At 45.6% G+C, this 16,500-nt stretch overlaps 1 protein-coding gene across 3 annotated transcripts in view; it reads right to left on the reverse strand.

The window, feature by feature from the left end:
- Positions 1 to 16,500, reverse strand: part of LOC116441608 (D-beta-hydroxybutyrate dehydrogenase, mitochondrial-like) — a 44,017-nt gene that overhangs the window by 12,281 nt on the left and 15,236 nt on the right. Inside the window, exon 1 of one of the 3 annotated variants that reach the window (XM_032103703.1) lies at positions 1,984 to 2,377. The exons of 1 other annotated variant lie outside the window; for it this stretch is intronic. In XM_032103703.1, the coding sequence (XP_031959594.1) occupies positions 1,984 to 2,317 (334 nt within the window). In that variant the 5' untranslated portion in view covers positions 2,318 to 2,377. Of the gene's footprint in view, positions 1 to 1,983; positions 2,378 to 16,500 lie in introns of those variants that run through there. One more of the 3 variants, XM_032103705.1, reaches the window with a different exon arrangement.

Below are 16,500 nucleotides of genomic sequence, written 5' to 3' on the forward strand. Positions count from 1 at the left end.
AGAATTTAATTAAAAACAATCTTTGGCCCTAATATGAAAAAATTACAATTCCTATCTTTAACAAATAAATTGGTTAATATGAGAGCTAACCTCCTGTTTAATCATAAAATTGGAAGTGTTTTTATAAAGGTAAAATACCAAAGAAAACAACATACTCTTTTCAGAGGTGCCAAGAATGAACACTCCCACCGAAGTCTTTTGCTTATAGCCTACATAAGTAGAGTACTGTCACAGTTTCTTTACAACTGAGATAAAAATATTTGTGCCCCTCTATTTTAGAAATTACAAAGAAGACTTGTAGTTTTAGTCCATTAACATCAGACACTAAAATAACTCCTTTGCTCCTTCTTATTTAATAAAAGGATGAATACTTGATAAATGCGAGTTTCCCCAAATGGCCTGTGTGCTACCTGGATCTATAAAACTACTTTTTCTTTTCTGCCCTTGCAGAATGCCCTCAAAATTCTGCAGCAGCAGAGCTGTCCAGCCATGGAAAAAGGTTTCATAAGATATATGCTCTGTGTGTGCATGCCCAGCCCCATGTCCCAGGTGTGAGGGCCTGAGTGACAGCCCAGAACACCACTGTGCACTCGTTGTGTGCCTGCTGCATTTCACCCCAGCCGTGCTGAGTGTCTTCCCTGCCCCCTCCAGCAAGCCCTGGGGTCTGTATGGGCCTTGAATTGATCTGAAGGCACATCTGCAATCTGTGAGCAGCAAGGACAACCCACAACTTTAGTGCTGACTCTGGACTCCAGGGGCTACACAGCAGCATGAGCATGACCACTGCAGGACAGCATAAGCTGTCAGAATTACAGGATAAACCATGTGAAACCCAGTGTTTCCAGTGACCCGGTCCCCAAGGAGCCTTTAAGAGCTTCTGGGAGTCATTTGTGTTTGTTTGTAGGTTGAGGAAAAGCCTGAGAGGGAAAGGCTCTGCCTCTTAAGAAGATAAGGTCAAGAGCAACCATAAATACACATACTTAGTGAGCAGTGTCTAGGCTTTTTCTTCCTTCACTTCTCATTCCACCCCCTTCCCAATGAGCTAATGAGCTAGGCAGGCAGAGGCCTTGCATTTCATTTTTGCTCTGCATGCCTCATTCTTCACTTTTATTCCCTGTGTGTGCAGGAAGTGTTTGTCTGTGATTTGGAGGGAATCTCACTTCTGAGCCTGAGAAAATGTGCTCTGCACCAAGTATCCCCGAATTACAGTGGCTAATTCTCACCCTGCAGTCCCAGTGGGAAAGGAGGTAACTGTGGCCCCATCACCTGCACCGTGTCACACGTGCTGAAGGGATAACTCAGGATTTAGGTTGTCTGCAATTATTCTGAAGCTAAGTCTCTCCATTCCCCTGGGTGCACGGTCCCTGTAGGGTGCATAATTGACAGGTTTCCCTTTCAGTAACCTCTCCAGGGACTAGCTTGACAAACCTCAGGTGGTTCCAAGAAGCAGCTGCTTTGGTATGGCACGGCAGCTGCTCTGGCTGCATTTCTTGTACCTATTTCCTCTGTCACAAGTCATGCCCAGAAATGCATCACATCCCCATCCTTCCAATGCCTGCACAGTTGTTCTGCGCTTTCTCTGCCGTTTCCTCCTATTGGGTACCTGCAGAGGGGCTCCAGGGAAGCCCCACTCGGGGAGTTCTTCTCCCGGTGGAAAGATGAAGCTCCCCCGTGGCGCACTGAGCAGCTCACCCGCTTTCCACTGTCGGCACCTTCGGACGGGCCCCAGTCCGTGTACGTACGAAGGGATTTTTAATAAAATACTGTCGGTCATTACCAATAGCGGTAACTTCAATTAGCGCCCTCAGTGACGGTGCTCCCTATCCTCACGCTGTGACAGCCCAGCTGACCCTCTGAGGCAGATCCCTGCCAGCAGTTCCGGGCGAACCGAGCCGCCGTCCTGGCGACACCGTGTCCGCCGGTCCCTCCTGCCGCCAGCAGCCGAGCCCCCCGCGGCCGCCCCGCCCGCCCCGCCGGCCTCACCTCGCTCGGGCAGGTGGCTGAGCACCAGCTCCTTGGCGGCGCGCACGTCGCGGGCGCGGGTCACGTCGAGCGGCAGGACGCGCAGGCGGCCGGCGCCGCCCGCCTCTCGCTGCAGCCGCCGCGCCCCGTCCCCGCCGGGGCACAGGCAGCCGGCGAACACGGTGAAGCCGAGGCGGTGGAGGCGGAGCGCCAGCATGTGCCCGAAGCCGCTGTCACAGCCCGTGATGAGCACGGCCCGCCCGGCCGGCTCCAGCCGCGCAGCCCCGCGCCGACACAGCCGCGCCAGGGGCAGCAGCAGCAGCAGAAGGAGCAGGAGAGGGGCCGCTGCCCACATCCTGCCCGCCCCGCCACAGCCGCGCCGTCTGGGAGAGAGGGAGGGAGTGATGGAGGAATGGAAGCTCGCGGGCAGCGCCCTCCCAGCCCGGCATCTCCTCCCCGCCTGCCCGGCATCCCCTCCCCAGAGCCGCGGCCGCCCGCAGGCACCGCCCACGCCCCGCGGGCGTACGGGGAGCCCGGGATCGCGCTTCGCTCGGTCCCCGGCCCTTCCGAGCGGCGGCATCCCGGTGAAGCCCGGGGCTCGGTAGGGGTTTCTCCCCACTAGGGTCTCCCCCCACTTTTCGTTTCAAAAAGAAAGCGCAGGCTGTAAGCATCGTGCCGTGGTCAGCTGGAGCTGCGCCGGCGAAAGGGAGCTGGGTTATGCCGAGATCCAGTAGTATGTACAGTTCAACTTCGCTGCTCAGCTGAGTTTACACCGTCCCGCCGCTACAGACTGGCCGCAGGGCGCAAATGAAAGCAGCCATGAGCGTTTCTAGAAGGGGATTTCTAAAACAGCTGCATTATTATGTTATAGTTGCTGTATCTTACATTATATATTACGTCGCAGTATTAAATTGATGTGGGTTTTTTATGGCCCAGGTCTATGACTGTTGTTATCTCAAGGGTGCCTACATTATCCCACGGTGAAGGAAAATGTCTGTTTCTTGTAGGTTAAAGTGACAGTTATACATTGCAGGAAAAAAGATCCCCAAGAGCTGCGATAATAGGAGAAACGTGATTAGGCAGTGTTTTCTCTGCCCTTTCTTTTATCTGAGCAACTCTCTGAGCAGCTATTGAAAGGGATACTGTGTCATATCTGCCTACTCTGAGTAAAATGAAATGATTGAAAGAACCAGATGCCTTTATTAATTGTGATTTAAAGTTGGCTTGTGAAGAATACAAAGGGGGCAGAGTCATTCATGGACGTATACAGAGCAGCAGAAGAAGCAGCAGGTCTTAACACACACAGGGAAGGTCCCAAATATTTGCCTGAAGTACATCCCTGTGGCTCTCCAGTCAGCCCTGTTCATATTTAATGAACAACCTGTACCTGGTTGTGGCAGACGGGTTCCTGAACTGGTGCTGCCCTGCTGTCCAGGAGTCTCCAGAAATGATGTGGTCCCTGCAGTCAGCTGTGTTTTGTGTTTGCTTCGGGATACTAACATAGGGTTTTTCATTACATCCTAAGGAGAAAGGGAATAATCATTGTTTAATTTGCTTTTCCAAGGGGCAAGGCATTCCTGTGTTTTTACTCTCATTGGCTGCACATCTGCCTAGGTTTACTTTAGCTTTAAGTTTTTCAATACTCTCCCTCTCTTCTGCACTGCTCAGCTCTCCACAGGCATTACATAATAGGACTCAAAACCTCAAGTGGCTTGGGAAAGGAGGTTATGCTTTGCTGCTGGGAGACAAAGTAGGGTATGGAATGGTAAACCCCAAAGAAGATACACAGATATTTGTCCTCAGTAGGATTTATTTGATCATGTTCCATCACACTGGGGGATGCTGCCTTTTTTTAGCCTTCAAAAGATCACTCAGTCTTCTGAAACTACATGAGTCACAAAGCTTTGTCTTTACATTAACAAAATAATTATGCAACCCTCAAAATCATGAGAGCTGATAACAGCCTGTCCTCCAGCCAGTTGCCCTGTCTGGTTCCCTCTGGCATAAAAAGACAGGGAGGGATTCCAAATCCTCCTCCTCCATACCTCCTACCCACCTCTCATCCATGCCTGCCAGTCTCTCCTCTCTCAGCTTTTATGGTCCATTAATAACACGAGGATCACAGGCAGTGACAAAACCATTCTCCTGAAGACTGACCCAACTAACCTCTGAATTTTATGCTCTGTTCAAAAAAAACCTTCAAAAGATATTGAAAAGGTGGTACACAAATGTGACACACAGCCATCTGAGAAGAGGAACAGTATGTTGTCAGAGCAACAGAGTCATTTAGGCTGAAAGTTATGGATTACACTGTGTCCTCCTTAGAAACAACTTCATGACAACCTCATCCAGGAAATGAGGCCACTTAGGTCTACAGTGCAGCCTATTTGCGGTGAAATTTATCTATTTGTTGGAATGCTTTTCCTCTGGTTTAAAGTATTCTGTTCCTAACTCAAATATGATAATGTGCATTTTGAATTTATGACTCAGCTTTTTCTAGTTTTTGAAGTCCTTCTCATCTTTAGAATTTATTTTAATTAAAAAATCATTAGTTTTTATCTCTATCTTAATCTGTTCTACCCCTTAGGCAATTCCAGCTAGTTGTGGTTCACCTGTAGCAAGTCTAAGCAAAGGCTTGGATCCTGAGGAAGTAGATGAGGAAATGGAAGACGCTTAGAGACTGACACTTGTGGGGATCTGGACAATTCTGCTCCCACAATATGCCCAGGGATCTTCCACTCTTCCTGAGAGAATTTCTGGGAATAGCAACCTGTGCCGTTTATACTTCAAAGCTTAAAGCTTTGTTCTATGTCACCCAGTAAATTTCACAGTGTGAAATACCAAGTTGCTCTGGAAAGGCATCATAGTATCTTTTTTTGTTATTGTGTTGCCATGTTGTCCCCACCCTCAAAACACAAACTGCTTTTCTAAAGGACTGTCAAGTTTCTGTAAAGGACCAGGATAAAGGAGAACTGGGATGGGCTGTGCTCCTCCACAGCACCCCGGGACTTCCAGTTTGATTTCAGGGAAGACAGATCTCCTTAAACCTAGTTCCTGAGCAGAGGATCAGTGGCTGTGAGTAGCAGAGCTTGCTGTGGGACATTTAAATAATATGCACAGATCTTTGTCCAGCATAGCTCCAGTAGAAATCAAGCTGCAAGGGAAGGGAGGAGGCAGTGTTGCTTTTCTCTGCTCTTAATCATCTTCTTACATTTTCCCCTATTCTTATATCTGCTCACCTCTTCTTATTTTACCCATTCTCTCGTTCCTGTTCCCTCAGCCCTCAGCCCTCTACCCCTCCTGGCAGTCTTATTGCGAACTGGAGCTGTCTCAAAATTTGCCATCTGCCATGCTCAGTGGTGCCCACTCTCAGCAGTGGGTAGGAGGAGTAATGATCTTTGATGTCTTTCTTACAGCCTCAACTCTCCAGCATCATGTGGAAGTCATTATTATTATTGTGTTCTGAAGCAAAGATGAAACTCTGATGTCTTTTGACTGCGGAGCCATCCTTGGTTTCACATGAATCACTTCTGGCGCAGAGCGCCTCTTGGTCAAAGCTTCAGAAAAATGCCAAGAATGTGACAAGAGTGCCTCCTAAAAGCTCCAAACAACCAAGAAAACAATAAATACAGACCTCTTTTTTAAACAATCTTATGCTTTTGGAGCTTTCATGATTTCCAGTGAGCAGGATAAGGATTTCTGACCCCTAGGAGCTGGCTATATCACACAATTCACCACGAATGCGACTTCTCTTTGCCATCCATTGTGTCTTGTCAGCTGAGACCCCCAACCATTAGTGTTCCTCTTGCTATTGTACAGTAAATAGCATAGCAGGCTGCTGGGACCTTTTGATACTGGTGAAAATTATGCTTATCCAACAGAAAAAAAATCATAAAACCAGCCCATCCAGAAGTTCAGCAAAATAAGTTCCTACTTCTAATGTTAACACACAAATGACACTGCTTGCTGCAACTATCCAAAAGCTGACATTGAATTTGCATCTTCAGGCATTTCAGGACTGGGAAAAGTAGCTTTCCAGGAAGAAAATCAAAATAGTGGGGTTTTGGTGCAGTTAATCAGCCAAAGACAGCCTGAATAGAAATGCTTGTAGTTTTTAGAGCTGGCAAGCTGTGCGTCCTACTTCAGGATTCAGCCGGAGAAGGCTCTGCCATGGTGTCAAAGGAAAGGAGCCAATGGGAGGCTGTCATTCCATGTAATTAGGCAGGAGCATGTGGGTTGTGCATGGGGAATATCAAGCCTTTGAAGCCTAAGCAGGATGTCTGGTTCTGTATAATGTGGTGAGCTGTATTAAAATCTTGCTGCATATTTTTAAAAACCCTGGACTCAGTTGACAAAACAGATTTAGGATACCACGTGTATTGCTCAGTGTGTCAAAAAAAGGGAGACATCTTCTATTTAAAAGGCAAGACAGGAATATCTCTACCCATGAAACATTTTCAACTACTTGTCACTGCATACAGTGTCCAGACTATTCCAGAGATTAAGTCTTCCATTTGTCAGAAGTTATTTTACTAAGTCCCTAGGATTAAGTCCTTTTTGGCAGTACTGGAGTACTGGAGTAGTAGCAAAGAAAGAGAGAGAGATGGAAAGGAAATTCTCCTAGGAGCAGGAAAATTTGCCATCTTCTCTAACCTGGAGCGACTGATCCTTTTTCAACTGGAACACCCCTGGCTCAGGGACAGATGGTTCAGCTGAAGTATCCTCATGCACAGGCAGTGTGGCATGTGAAAGGACACCCTATACCTTCCAATTAACGCATTCCAGACACAAACAAAAAAATTAAACACTGTTGTATCTCATTTGTGACTTGTGAGACAAACGTGGGATGATTCTGACTTCCAAATGCTACTGCAAAATGATCCAAAGGAAATAAAAATGCTTGGACTGCTTCTCCACACAGACTAATACCCATCTCTATCATGGAAGGATTACCTCAACATAGCAAACTCAGAGCTTCAGCTGGAGGTGGAGGATAAGGATGAGGGGAGATCAAGTCTCCTTTTCTTCCTGGTGACCATGTTTGGAAAGTGCTGAAATCAAAATGGTCTCCTCCAACACATACTTTCACCTTAGATACACAGTGCAGACACAGATTCATCAGGTAAACTGTTTGAACCTGAGGATTACTGAAAAGGGGGCACAACATTAGGAAATCAGGCTTTCTCTCTGGTTAAAAGTTAATTTTGTTTGAGAAACAGCATGTGTTTAAACACAGTGGCTCTTCCCAAAAGATGAAAAGCCCTTACACTGTCACATGTTGGGAAATTCCGGTGGTGTCAGAGTAGATACAAAATCAGTTCAATGATGATAAACTGATCCAGCATAAGCATTAGCCAATTTTAAAAGAAATTTACACAGGCCTTAAAAATCCCACTCCAAGTCTGCCCAGAATTAACTTTCAGGAATTCTGATTAATGCTGTAAAGTAAGTGCCTTAAAAAGCAGAGGACATATTCACATTGATTTGACTGCAGATTCTCACCATGCAAGAGATAAAAATGTGAAATCTGACTCATAAAAGGAGTTTCTACAGTGAATGAGGCAGCTTTTGAGTAAGAAGTGTGCCAATCTTGCTGTTTCTGACTAATATTCCACCGTGGCACCTATAGATTTGCCTGTTAGAGCTCTTATTTTTATGGAAAATCTATCCCACCAACCGTGTTAGAAGCTGAACAATTCTATCATCTCTACACTTCTACAACTTTCCCAAGCCAGGGACCCAAAGGGTTGCAGTTTCCTCGGATCATCAGAGCAGAGTATTGACAGTAACGAGTTCTTTGCACTTGGGAGTTGCTGTTTCCAGGAAAACGCCCGTGCCAGACGATGCCCACGAGGTGGCAGCCTGTGCGGGAGAAACCTGCAGGAAAAGAGGATGGCCCTGAAAACCTTCCACCTTCCCTGTGCAGGCAGAAGTGGCCTCTGCCCCGCAGCCCCGGGCAGCACCCTCTGCGCCGGGTTTAAGGATTCCGATAATGCCGAGTGTACGTGCCAGCCCTCACCTGCACCGCAGGATCCGATGGGCAGGAAGCGGGTGAGCCACACTGACAAGCAGGAAATACCGCAGAGAAACCAGGCAGGCTGGGATGATTTAGAGGAATAGCGGGAAAGTAACATCTCTGAAAACACAGTCTGGAGCGGGGTGCAATGAAAGAGACCTAGGAGGCAGATGGCCAAAAAATACTTCGTGCTGATGAGCAGCAAAAGAGCTCTGAGTTTGCAGTGCAATAAATACACATGAGCACAGGAGGGTGCTGCTCTTTCTCTGACTTGGCATAAAGCAGCATCTTTTCTCTCCGCTCTGTGGTGCCATCAGCTTACAGGCCTCAGAAGGGCTTGTGCTTGCTCATCCTGGACAGAGCCCGTGGTGATACAGCTGCTGAATAACCCCAGATCGCTGCATATTTCTAAAGTAAGGTGACATTCATGTGAAGGGCAGATTGTGCTTTGAGGTGATGACCAGCACAGCCAGGAGTCTGCTTGAAAAGCACCAGGTCTGTCATCCTGCAGAACGCTGGTAACAGGGGAAGGTGTGGATAATTTTACTGTCATCCCTCTCTAGCTAAGGGTGTAAATCAGAGACTGGGTGGTTCACATTCCTATTGGCCTCGTGTTCAAGGAGAGCCCAGAAGGTGGCACATCATTTGCTAGTTGGTCCAGGCTGCAGGAGCCAAGGCACCAATTTCTAGTGGAACTAGCTCTGTGGAAATCACTGTGCAATTTTGTACTATCATTTGCCTCTCCTTAGCAGTGTATCAGCTGGTAGTGAGGGCACAAGGATGGGTAAGGAAGTGCAGGAGAAGTGGTCCAAGAGAACAGATCAAATCAGAGACAAATGTGACAGAGAAGCCTGGTTTCCTTATTGACAAGTCTGAGTTGTCCTGTGTGCAGACCCTGTTGCCCCTCAAAAAAAAAAAAAAAAAAAAAAGGTAAAAGCCCACAGGATGGAAATATGTGAAGTTTTGCATTTTCTTAAATAGAAGTCAAATAGAATTTTTTAAAATAGAAGTTAAAAGTCAACTCCATTGTAGAGCTGGAGGGGTGCAAGAGGAGCCATATCATAGACAGCAGAGAGTAGGAGAAACAGAGATACTGAAATTTGCTGCTAAGCTCACTGATGCAATTTGAGACCCACAGAGGGTGACTCAAGAGCCAGCAGCTACCACTCACCCACCTGCATCTGGTTCCAAACCTCACCTACATTATGCAAAAGGAATTAATCAATAGGTCTGGTTTCCTCCTGGAAAGCCCACAGAAAAGAAAGCTTGGTTTCTCTGACACAGTTGAATTTCCAGCTGCGAGAAGCACGGTCCAGCCTGACATCTCTGACCGGCTGCAGGGGTTACCTCCTTGGCCCTTCACTGGGACAGCACAGACCGCCAGTTTCTGGGTTCAAAGGGGGACTACATGGCTGGCAGGACCAGCTCTTTGAGGATAACAGGATGGAAATGTTATTGTTTAGGGCAGTTTCTAAGCCCTTTTCCCTGCCTCCTCATATAGTCCTACTTTTATGAGAACATACAGGACCCATTTTTGGGAAGCTGGTGTTTTCCTATACCCCTGAGCTGAGCAGTTTCCCTGACTGGATTTTTGCCTCCCCTAACAGTTGCATCACTGGTAAGAAATTGCAATTGCACCATTACAGGAATATGGGGGCTCACTTTTCCAGCCCAGGCAGTGCACAGATCGTTTGGACTGGCACCTTCCCAAGCATAACGTTCTGAAATGTCACTCTGCTCCTGGGTGAAGCTTGGCTTCTTCCCAGCTTGTCTTCTCCTTTGGTTTGCAGCATCCGTGCATCTTGCCCTCATTTCTTGGCATGCAGATGCCCGAAGGTGTAGAAGACAGTGCTCTTGTTAATGCTGGGAAAGTGATAATAGATGTATTTTAAATCCTGAAGGGATTTTGCCAGGGTACTTCCTGCCATTGTGCAAATACCCACTTTTTGAATGGACCCCCAAATGTAAGGGAGATGCTTTGCAGCAGCACAGGGAATGTTCAAGGCCTCCTGACAGGGCTCCAGCTGCTCAGAGTCACTCTAAACTGGGTCATTTTTAATGCTTCTTATACGGGGCTCAAAGCAGAACTTTAAGCCTTTGGATTTGGAACTTTGGGTTTAAGGTTTTAATGATAAACATTGCATGTGGGTTTTGGCCATTCCCTTCCTCTGGTGGTGTTGCATTTCCTTTTTAATTTTGGCAGATTTTCAAAGGTGCCAGACAATCAGGGAACAGGAATTTGACTCAATTCACACAATGTGCCACAGAGCAGTCCAGTTCTGTCATGGCATTTCCACCTCAAACCAGCTTCCTTTCAAGCAGAGCCCACTGGTGTTGCTCTGGCAGTGCACAGGGATGACCACTGTTGTTTTTCAGACCAGTGAGAATCAAAGCCATTCCCAAAGCACGGGGAACGTTTGGAGGCTGAGTTCTTACCTAGGTTGCTAAAGAATATCCTGTTTCTGAAAGTCCTGTGTCACATGGAGGCTGGTAAATAATGAATTCCAGGATGCATAGCTAAGTGCTGGCATACAAAAGGAGCTCTATTTTGAGCACCAACTTCTCAGCCTGGCAGCAGCAGCAGCAGGACACAGTTTACCCAAATTTTCTCAGCTGTTTTCTTTTTCTTTAAGTTGATAATAGCTTTTCCTTTTCTGTCATTAAATAGCTTCTGATAAGAATTTATTTTCCCAAGGGAAACAGGAAAGACTTGGAAATCTCTGAAAAAAATGAGTAAAAAAACCTGCCACAAATGGTAATTGTGTGTTCTACTTTCCAAAGCATTTCATTTTCCCTCCTGAACTGTGATTGGACATCTAGAGGAAAGGGGATGACAAAACTTCATTAAACCAGGCTCGAGTCTGGGTGGCACAGCCTCAGAGCCAACATTTGTCCCAGGTTCTGCAAAGTTCTAATCCTAGGCATGGAAGAAATCAAAATCAGTTCTTTATCCTGTCATGGCCATACCACGAGGGAAGAGCAAATCCTTGACAAAGGTCAACAGGGACCCAAAGGCAACTCATGGAGCCGGCCTTGTGCAGCCCTGTCCTGATTTAAACATTCAAGGAGTAGCTTAAAGTTACATCACTGAATTTTGGCAGCACTGACGTGGGCAGTTCTACCCTGTTCTCCCTGTTCCCTCCTAACAAGCCCTTATCTTCCTGCCTGTGTTGTCTGATTATGATAAAGGTGTTTCTGGCCCCTCCAGAGCCTGCCTGTTCCTCAGCAAGCACTTCACTGGGCAGTGTCAAAGGATGATTCGATGGTGTCCTTAAGTAGGCTGGAGCTCATAGCAAACACACAGGAATTAAGCAGCAGCATAGAAGTCAGTATCTGCTTAAATATTCTGATTACAGGAATATTTAAAGGTGCCAAATTTCTGAAGCCAGAAGGCAGTCTTAATGTTCATGAAGTTAATCATGTGTCAAGGGCTTTCTTGTGCAAGGAGGCGGAGGAAAAACCTCAGCTTAATATTGCACAACAGGGTTTTTAAGATGTGCTGGTCTCAATTCCATTTTTACTTTGTTGTTTCATAAAATCATGTGTTAGGAATAGATTTGTACCAGGCCAGTTCCTTGGAGTCTCTGGTTTCCAAATCCTTTTCTCTTTTTTTTTTTTTTACAAGAAGTGAATTTATATAAAAATGTAGCCATTTGTAAGCTACATTTCTCTCTATGGTAAATTTATGCTAGAAATCCAGAAATGAGAAACTCTGAAATGGCAGCATCCTGAGAATGCTGTCTCCATTTGATTTCCTTCTAGCCTGAATTTTCATAATACTTGCATTTGAGTATCAGTTATACACTACACTGGCTGATGAATATTAAACAAGATCTACAGATATTTCTTGGGTTTGCTTTTACAGACTCTGCTTGTACAGAGATATATTTTTGATGGTGCCCTTCTTGGTGCCCTCTATTCCACTCTTTTATTGTTCCCAGGTTGTTCTGAGAGACAAGTGATGGTGTGAGACAGGAGAAGAATGATTACATTTTGCAGGGAAATTATACAGAGTAGAAAATCAATAGTTAGATGCTCCCTGGGACTGCCTAAAACATCTTTGAAGAATAATTAGCTTGCAAGAGATCTCTGGTAGCTGGAATTCCTCCCCAGTTCTGTATGCATAAGATAAATTTAGTTTGGAATAAGCAGTGTGCTTTGAGGTCTCTTTGCTGATCTGGGGAAATGATTCACGTGGAGAGAATGAAGAAATTCTAAGAGGTGTGGAAGAAAACCTGACCGACCACATCCATCCTGGACTTGGAAGCGAGGAACAAGCAGTGAAAGGAACAGGGAAAATGTAGCAGAGCAAAGCTGATGGGAGTTAGGGGCTGGGGCTCAGCGCCTGATGATTCAGGTGACTCTGTTCAAGTGACAATTATCCATTGGACTGGCAGAGCTGAGGGATTACCAGTGGGGGGAGTCCCACCCGCTCCACAGCTCTAAGTGGTTCATTTGCTAAGCAGCAGCATCAGATCCAGGGCTGTATTTAACCAAGCTGCCTTAGGGGGAGGTTAGGAGAGGTTTTTTGAGCTGGCAGGTGGTAGTGGGGAATTTTAGGTGAGCTTCACTATTGTGTGTGCTGCTTCCTCCTGGGATATTGCTACAGGTAATCCTAAAGTCAGGAGAGGTAATTGCTCTGTTGGTGTGAGCTGGTCTGGGCAGAGCTGGCCTGGGAGTGAGATTAGTCTTGCTCTGTCTTTCAGAAGCATAGAAGTACCCTTGGAATGCACAGAAAGGTGCTGCAAGAGGTGTCAGTAGCAGTTCATGACAGGCTAAGTGACATCTAATCAATTCATTATCTCCCTAAAAGGAAGGGCTAATAAGGCTGAAGAATGTGCTGGAGGCATAATGTAATAGGTATCGTGGGGGATTTGAGAGAGATCTAACAAAACAAGAGAATGAAGCAGCACAGTAGTAAAAGAAGTCACCATAGTGGAGATGATCACAGGGTATTGGAGAATGATTTCCTAGGATGAGTGAAAAGTCTAAATCAATGTTTAGTATTTGTTGGCATTTCCATTCTTAAAGTCATAAGCATTGTATGAAAAGACATCTCTGTTTTGCTTGGTTTTGGTGTGTTGGGTTTTGTTTGTTTGGATTTTTTAAATGTATCTATTCTTAGAAACCAGAGAAACATCCAAGCACATGTGTAGCAATAAGCATGTGACTCAACCCCTCTACAGCCACAGATGTCTCTCCCTCTTAATTAAATATGTGCTAAAGTGGCCTGCTGGAGCAAAGCCCAGGAGTGCAGGTTTGAGCTGTAGGTCCAAAAGTGGTGCTAACAAACAGGTCTAGAGTTATAGACCTGTCAGCTTAGCTTCAGTTCCTGGAAAAACACTGGAACAAATAACCAAACTATTGGAGAGCACCGAGAGGAAATGGAGGGGATGAGTAAAATGCAGCATAATTTTTTTGAGACACACGACTCAAAGGTTTGAGTTCTGAAGCTGCTTCACATGTGCTCTTATGATGATGACATAGATGAAAATATCTGCATGCAAAACTGGTTAGAAAATTGATCGAGATGTGTCTGAGGAGGGTTCTGGTTTGCATCTGTCTTTTGTTCACACCTGTAGAATGGCTGATGCAAGAGAGAACACGCAGTTTAAACTTGCAGCTGGCAACACTTTGGAAAGGCTGTGAGCACACTGGGCAGGGTTAGAATTCAGTATGATGTTTGCAAGTGGATAGGTGGTGAAAACCCGACCAAAAGCAGCTTGCCATGCAGCTGTCACAGTGCACTGTCCCTCTGCTGATACAGATTTGTGTATTGCAATAACTCTTCATAGAGGTTATTCTATAGTTATGATAGATTGGGGACCAACAGCTATGTGTGTAGTTGGCTTATTAATAAGCATGGAAGATTTTGATGGCTCACAAGCTGATGATCGATAAACAATACCACGTTGTTACAGAAAAGGGCACATTAAGTGTATGAGCAGAACTGTTCCCCCTGTGGCAAGTGCAATAATCTAGCAAGCAGGAGTGTCTGCTTTTGCCTAGTGTACCTCAAAGTTGAGCTGGACTGGGTTGAGCATAAAAAGGAAAGCAGGAAGACTGATCCAAGCTCCAAAAGGTTCTGTTTGCTAGGAAAGATGGAGGGGATTTCATCCTTAGGAGAGGGAGGCTGAGGGGAAGGCTGTGTTTCTCCCCAAAACACTGTTGGCTGCTGCAAAGGAAAAAGGCAATAATTTGGTCTTCCTGACCCTGGCAGTTAAGACAAGAAGCTTTGGGCTACATTGCTTCAAGGGAAAATTGGGGCACTTTATTTTTATTAATTCATCTGATACTAAGGGAGTGTGAAGGACTGGAGTGGATTCCCTGGGAGAGGTCTGTGACTCTCTCAAAATAGGCTAAAGTCTGTCAGGAATGGTCTATGCATGTCCTCCCCTACACAGGCCAGTGGACTAAATAACCTCTGGAAATCCATTCTAGACCTCTGGTTCTACTAGGGCTAATTTACACTCATCCAACAGCATGAATCCAGGTTTATTTAACTAAGTCAGAGCCAGTAATCTCATATCAATGGAAAGGGAATCTTGCCTTCCCAGCAGTGCAGATCTAGTTATCCAGAGGTTTTGCATTTTAGAAGTATTAAACATGTAAGTGTAACTTACTTGTGTAACAAGTATTAAATGTAAGAACAGGGTAGGAGGGTGCATGCAGCAACTAGTAAATCACATTATCTAACTTGAAACTCACTTGATAATTAGTGTGCTACGTACAAGTTGTTGACTTTGTTCCACTTTGCCTCAGCCCCTCAGTGATGGTTTTGAAGGCTGATAAAGAGCAGTAATGTAGAACAGGTTTCTGACAGTTCTCCAAGCAGCAGCAGTAGTACTACAAATAAGGAATAACCGAGGTAACTGGAATTTTTGCTTGGCTTCTGAACTTGCTTTATAAACAAGCTCCCAATAAAGCAGTTTCACTGAATTCTCCTCATTAGGAGAACTGACTAATTGGTGGGACAGCCAATGTCTAATGGGCTTGATCTCAGTTTCCTAAACCCAAACCTTGAAAATGTTGAGATTTATCTGACAGAAATGTTCAAGTCCAAATGTTGTGACATGACTGGTCAGCAGCATTATCCAGAGCCTGTCTGGCACATAAATGGCTCCTGGAACACTGGATTAGGAGTCCAGACCCCTTGGCTTTCTCTTTTCCCCAGGTCACACTCTGTAATGCTCCTGTCAGTTTCACTGCCCTGTCTCTATAGGGGAACAGGTTCTCACATCCATTGGAAAAGAGGCAGAGGAGTGGGAGACCTCTTCTGAAACAAGGATTCAGCCGTATTTAAAGTTTTGATCAGTGTTTGAGGTTTGTTTTGCTGGCCCTTGGCAGGATAGGACTGTTACTCAACTTCTCCTTGGAAGCGTGGAACTTTTCCTGTATTGCTGAGTTATCAATATTTGCATTGGTTTGAATGTGTTTGTGTGGTGACAGTCTTGGCACTCCAGTGGGGAATGGTATTTCAGGCTTTGCCTTGGGCATGAGCTGACCTATGACACAGTGCAGTGCAAAGTGTATCCAAGTGGCACAATGGGAACTTGTGAGTTGTTTCTTATTAAAAAAAAATTCGAAAAGCCAAAATAACTCACCTACCCATAAGACATTGTTTCTTGCAGTTGTGGTTTTTCATGCTTCTCAGAGCTGATACAACAGCATTGCCCATAGTTATTTTTTGCCTTTTTTTTTTTTTTTTTTTTTTTTTTTTTGGATCCCTACGGAATGCCAAAATAAATCAGACACATTATAGCAAACTAATCTTGTGACTTCACGTTTCCGAGTTCCTGTGCTCTGGGACGTGGAATCCAGGCTCCTCGGACGCAAGCTGCCTGTGGCAGTTGCTGTTTCAGTGATGTGCCTGCTCCCAGACGAGCAGCTATAAATGGCACAACTTCCCTCTTGTGAGGTTGTGGGGACAGCTTTTGAATGGGGGAGTGCCCCCTCCCTTTGAGCTTGGCAGTGGGGAAAGCTGTTCCGCAGGGAAAGCTGCCTTTAGTAGAGATTATTCCCCCCCACACCCCTTGCACTTGTCAATTTGGAGATTGTCTCAGCTTATTTCAAAGTCAGTTTTAAGCCTTTTAAATGAGCTTTGTAGTGATACACCAATAGGATGTTTATATATGCTTTTGGCACTATTTAGAGAGATGAAAGCAAAAGTTAAGGCAAACTTTCTCTCTCTCTGCCTAAAATCAAGGTAAAGAATTGTAAGGAAGGCCCGTGGCTCCTTAGAACACATGCTGTGTCCTGTGGAATGACACCAGTAATATCCCGTAAGTGTCATAGTATGAAATAGCAAATACAACTGCTCTAGGGCAGAACTCGGCAAAGCCAGTGGGGCACCACCAGCCTCTGGGTGCTGGGACCAGTTCTGCCCTGTCCCTCTGTGACTGTGTGCTTTCCTATCTTTCGCATCTCTTCAGAATCTCATTGATGAACTCTCAAGTCAGGGGCTGGTGCTAAGTTATTCCTCCAAGGAAAAACTGTGCGACAAGCACAGGATCCAAGTGTGT

Source organism: Corvus moneduloides, chromosome 3 (genome assembly GCF_009650955.1).
Source record: "Corvus moneduloides isolate bCorMon1 chromosome 3, bCorMon1.pri, whole genome shotgun sequence".
Taxonomy (NCBI): Eukaryota; Metazoa; Chordata; class Aves; order Passeriformes; family Corvidae; genus Corvus; species Corvus moneduloides.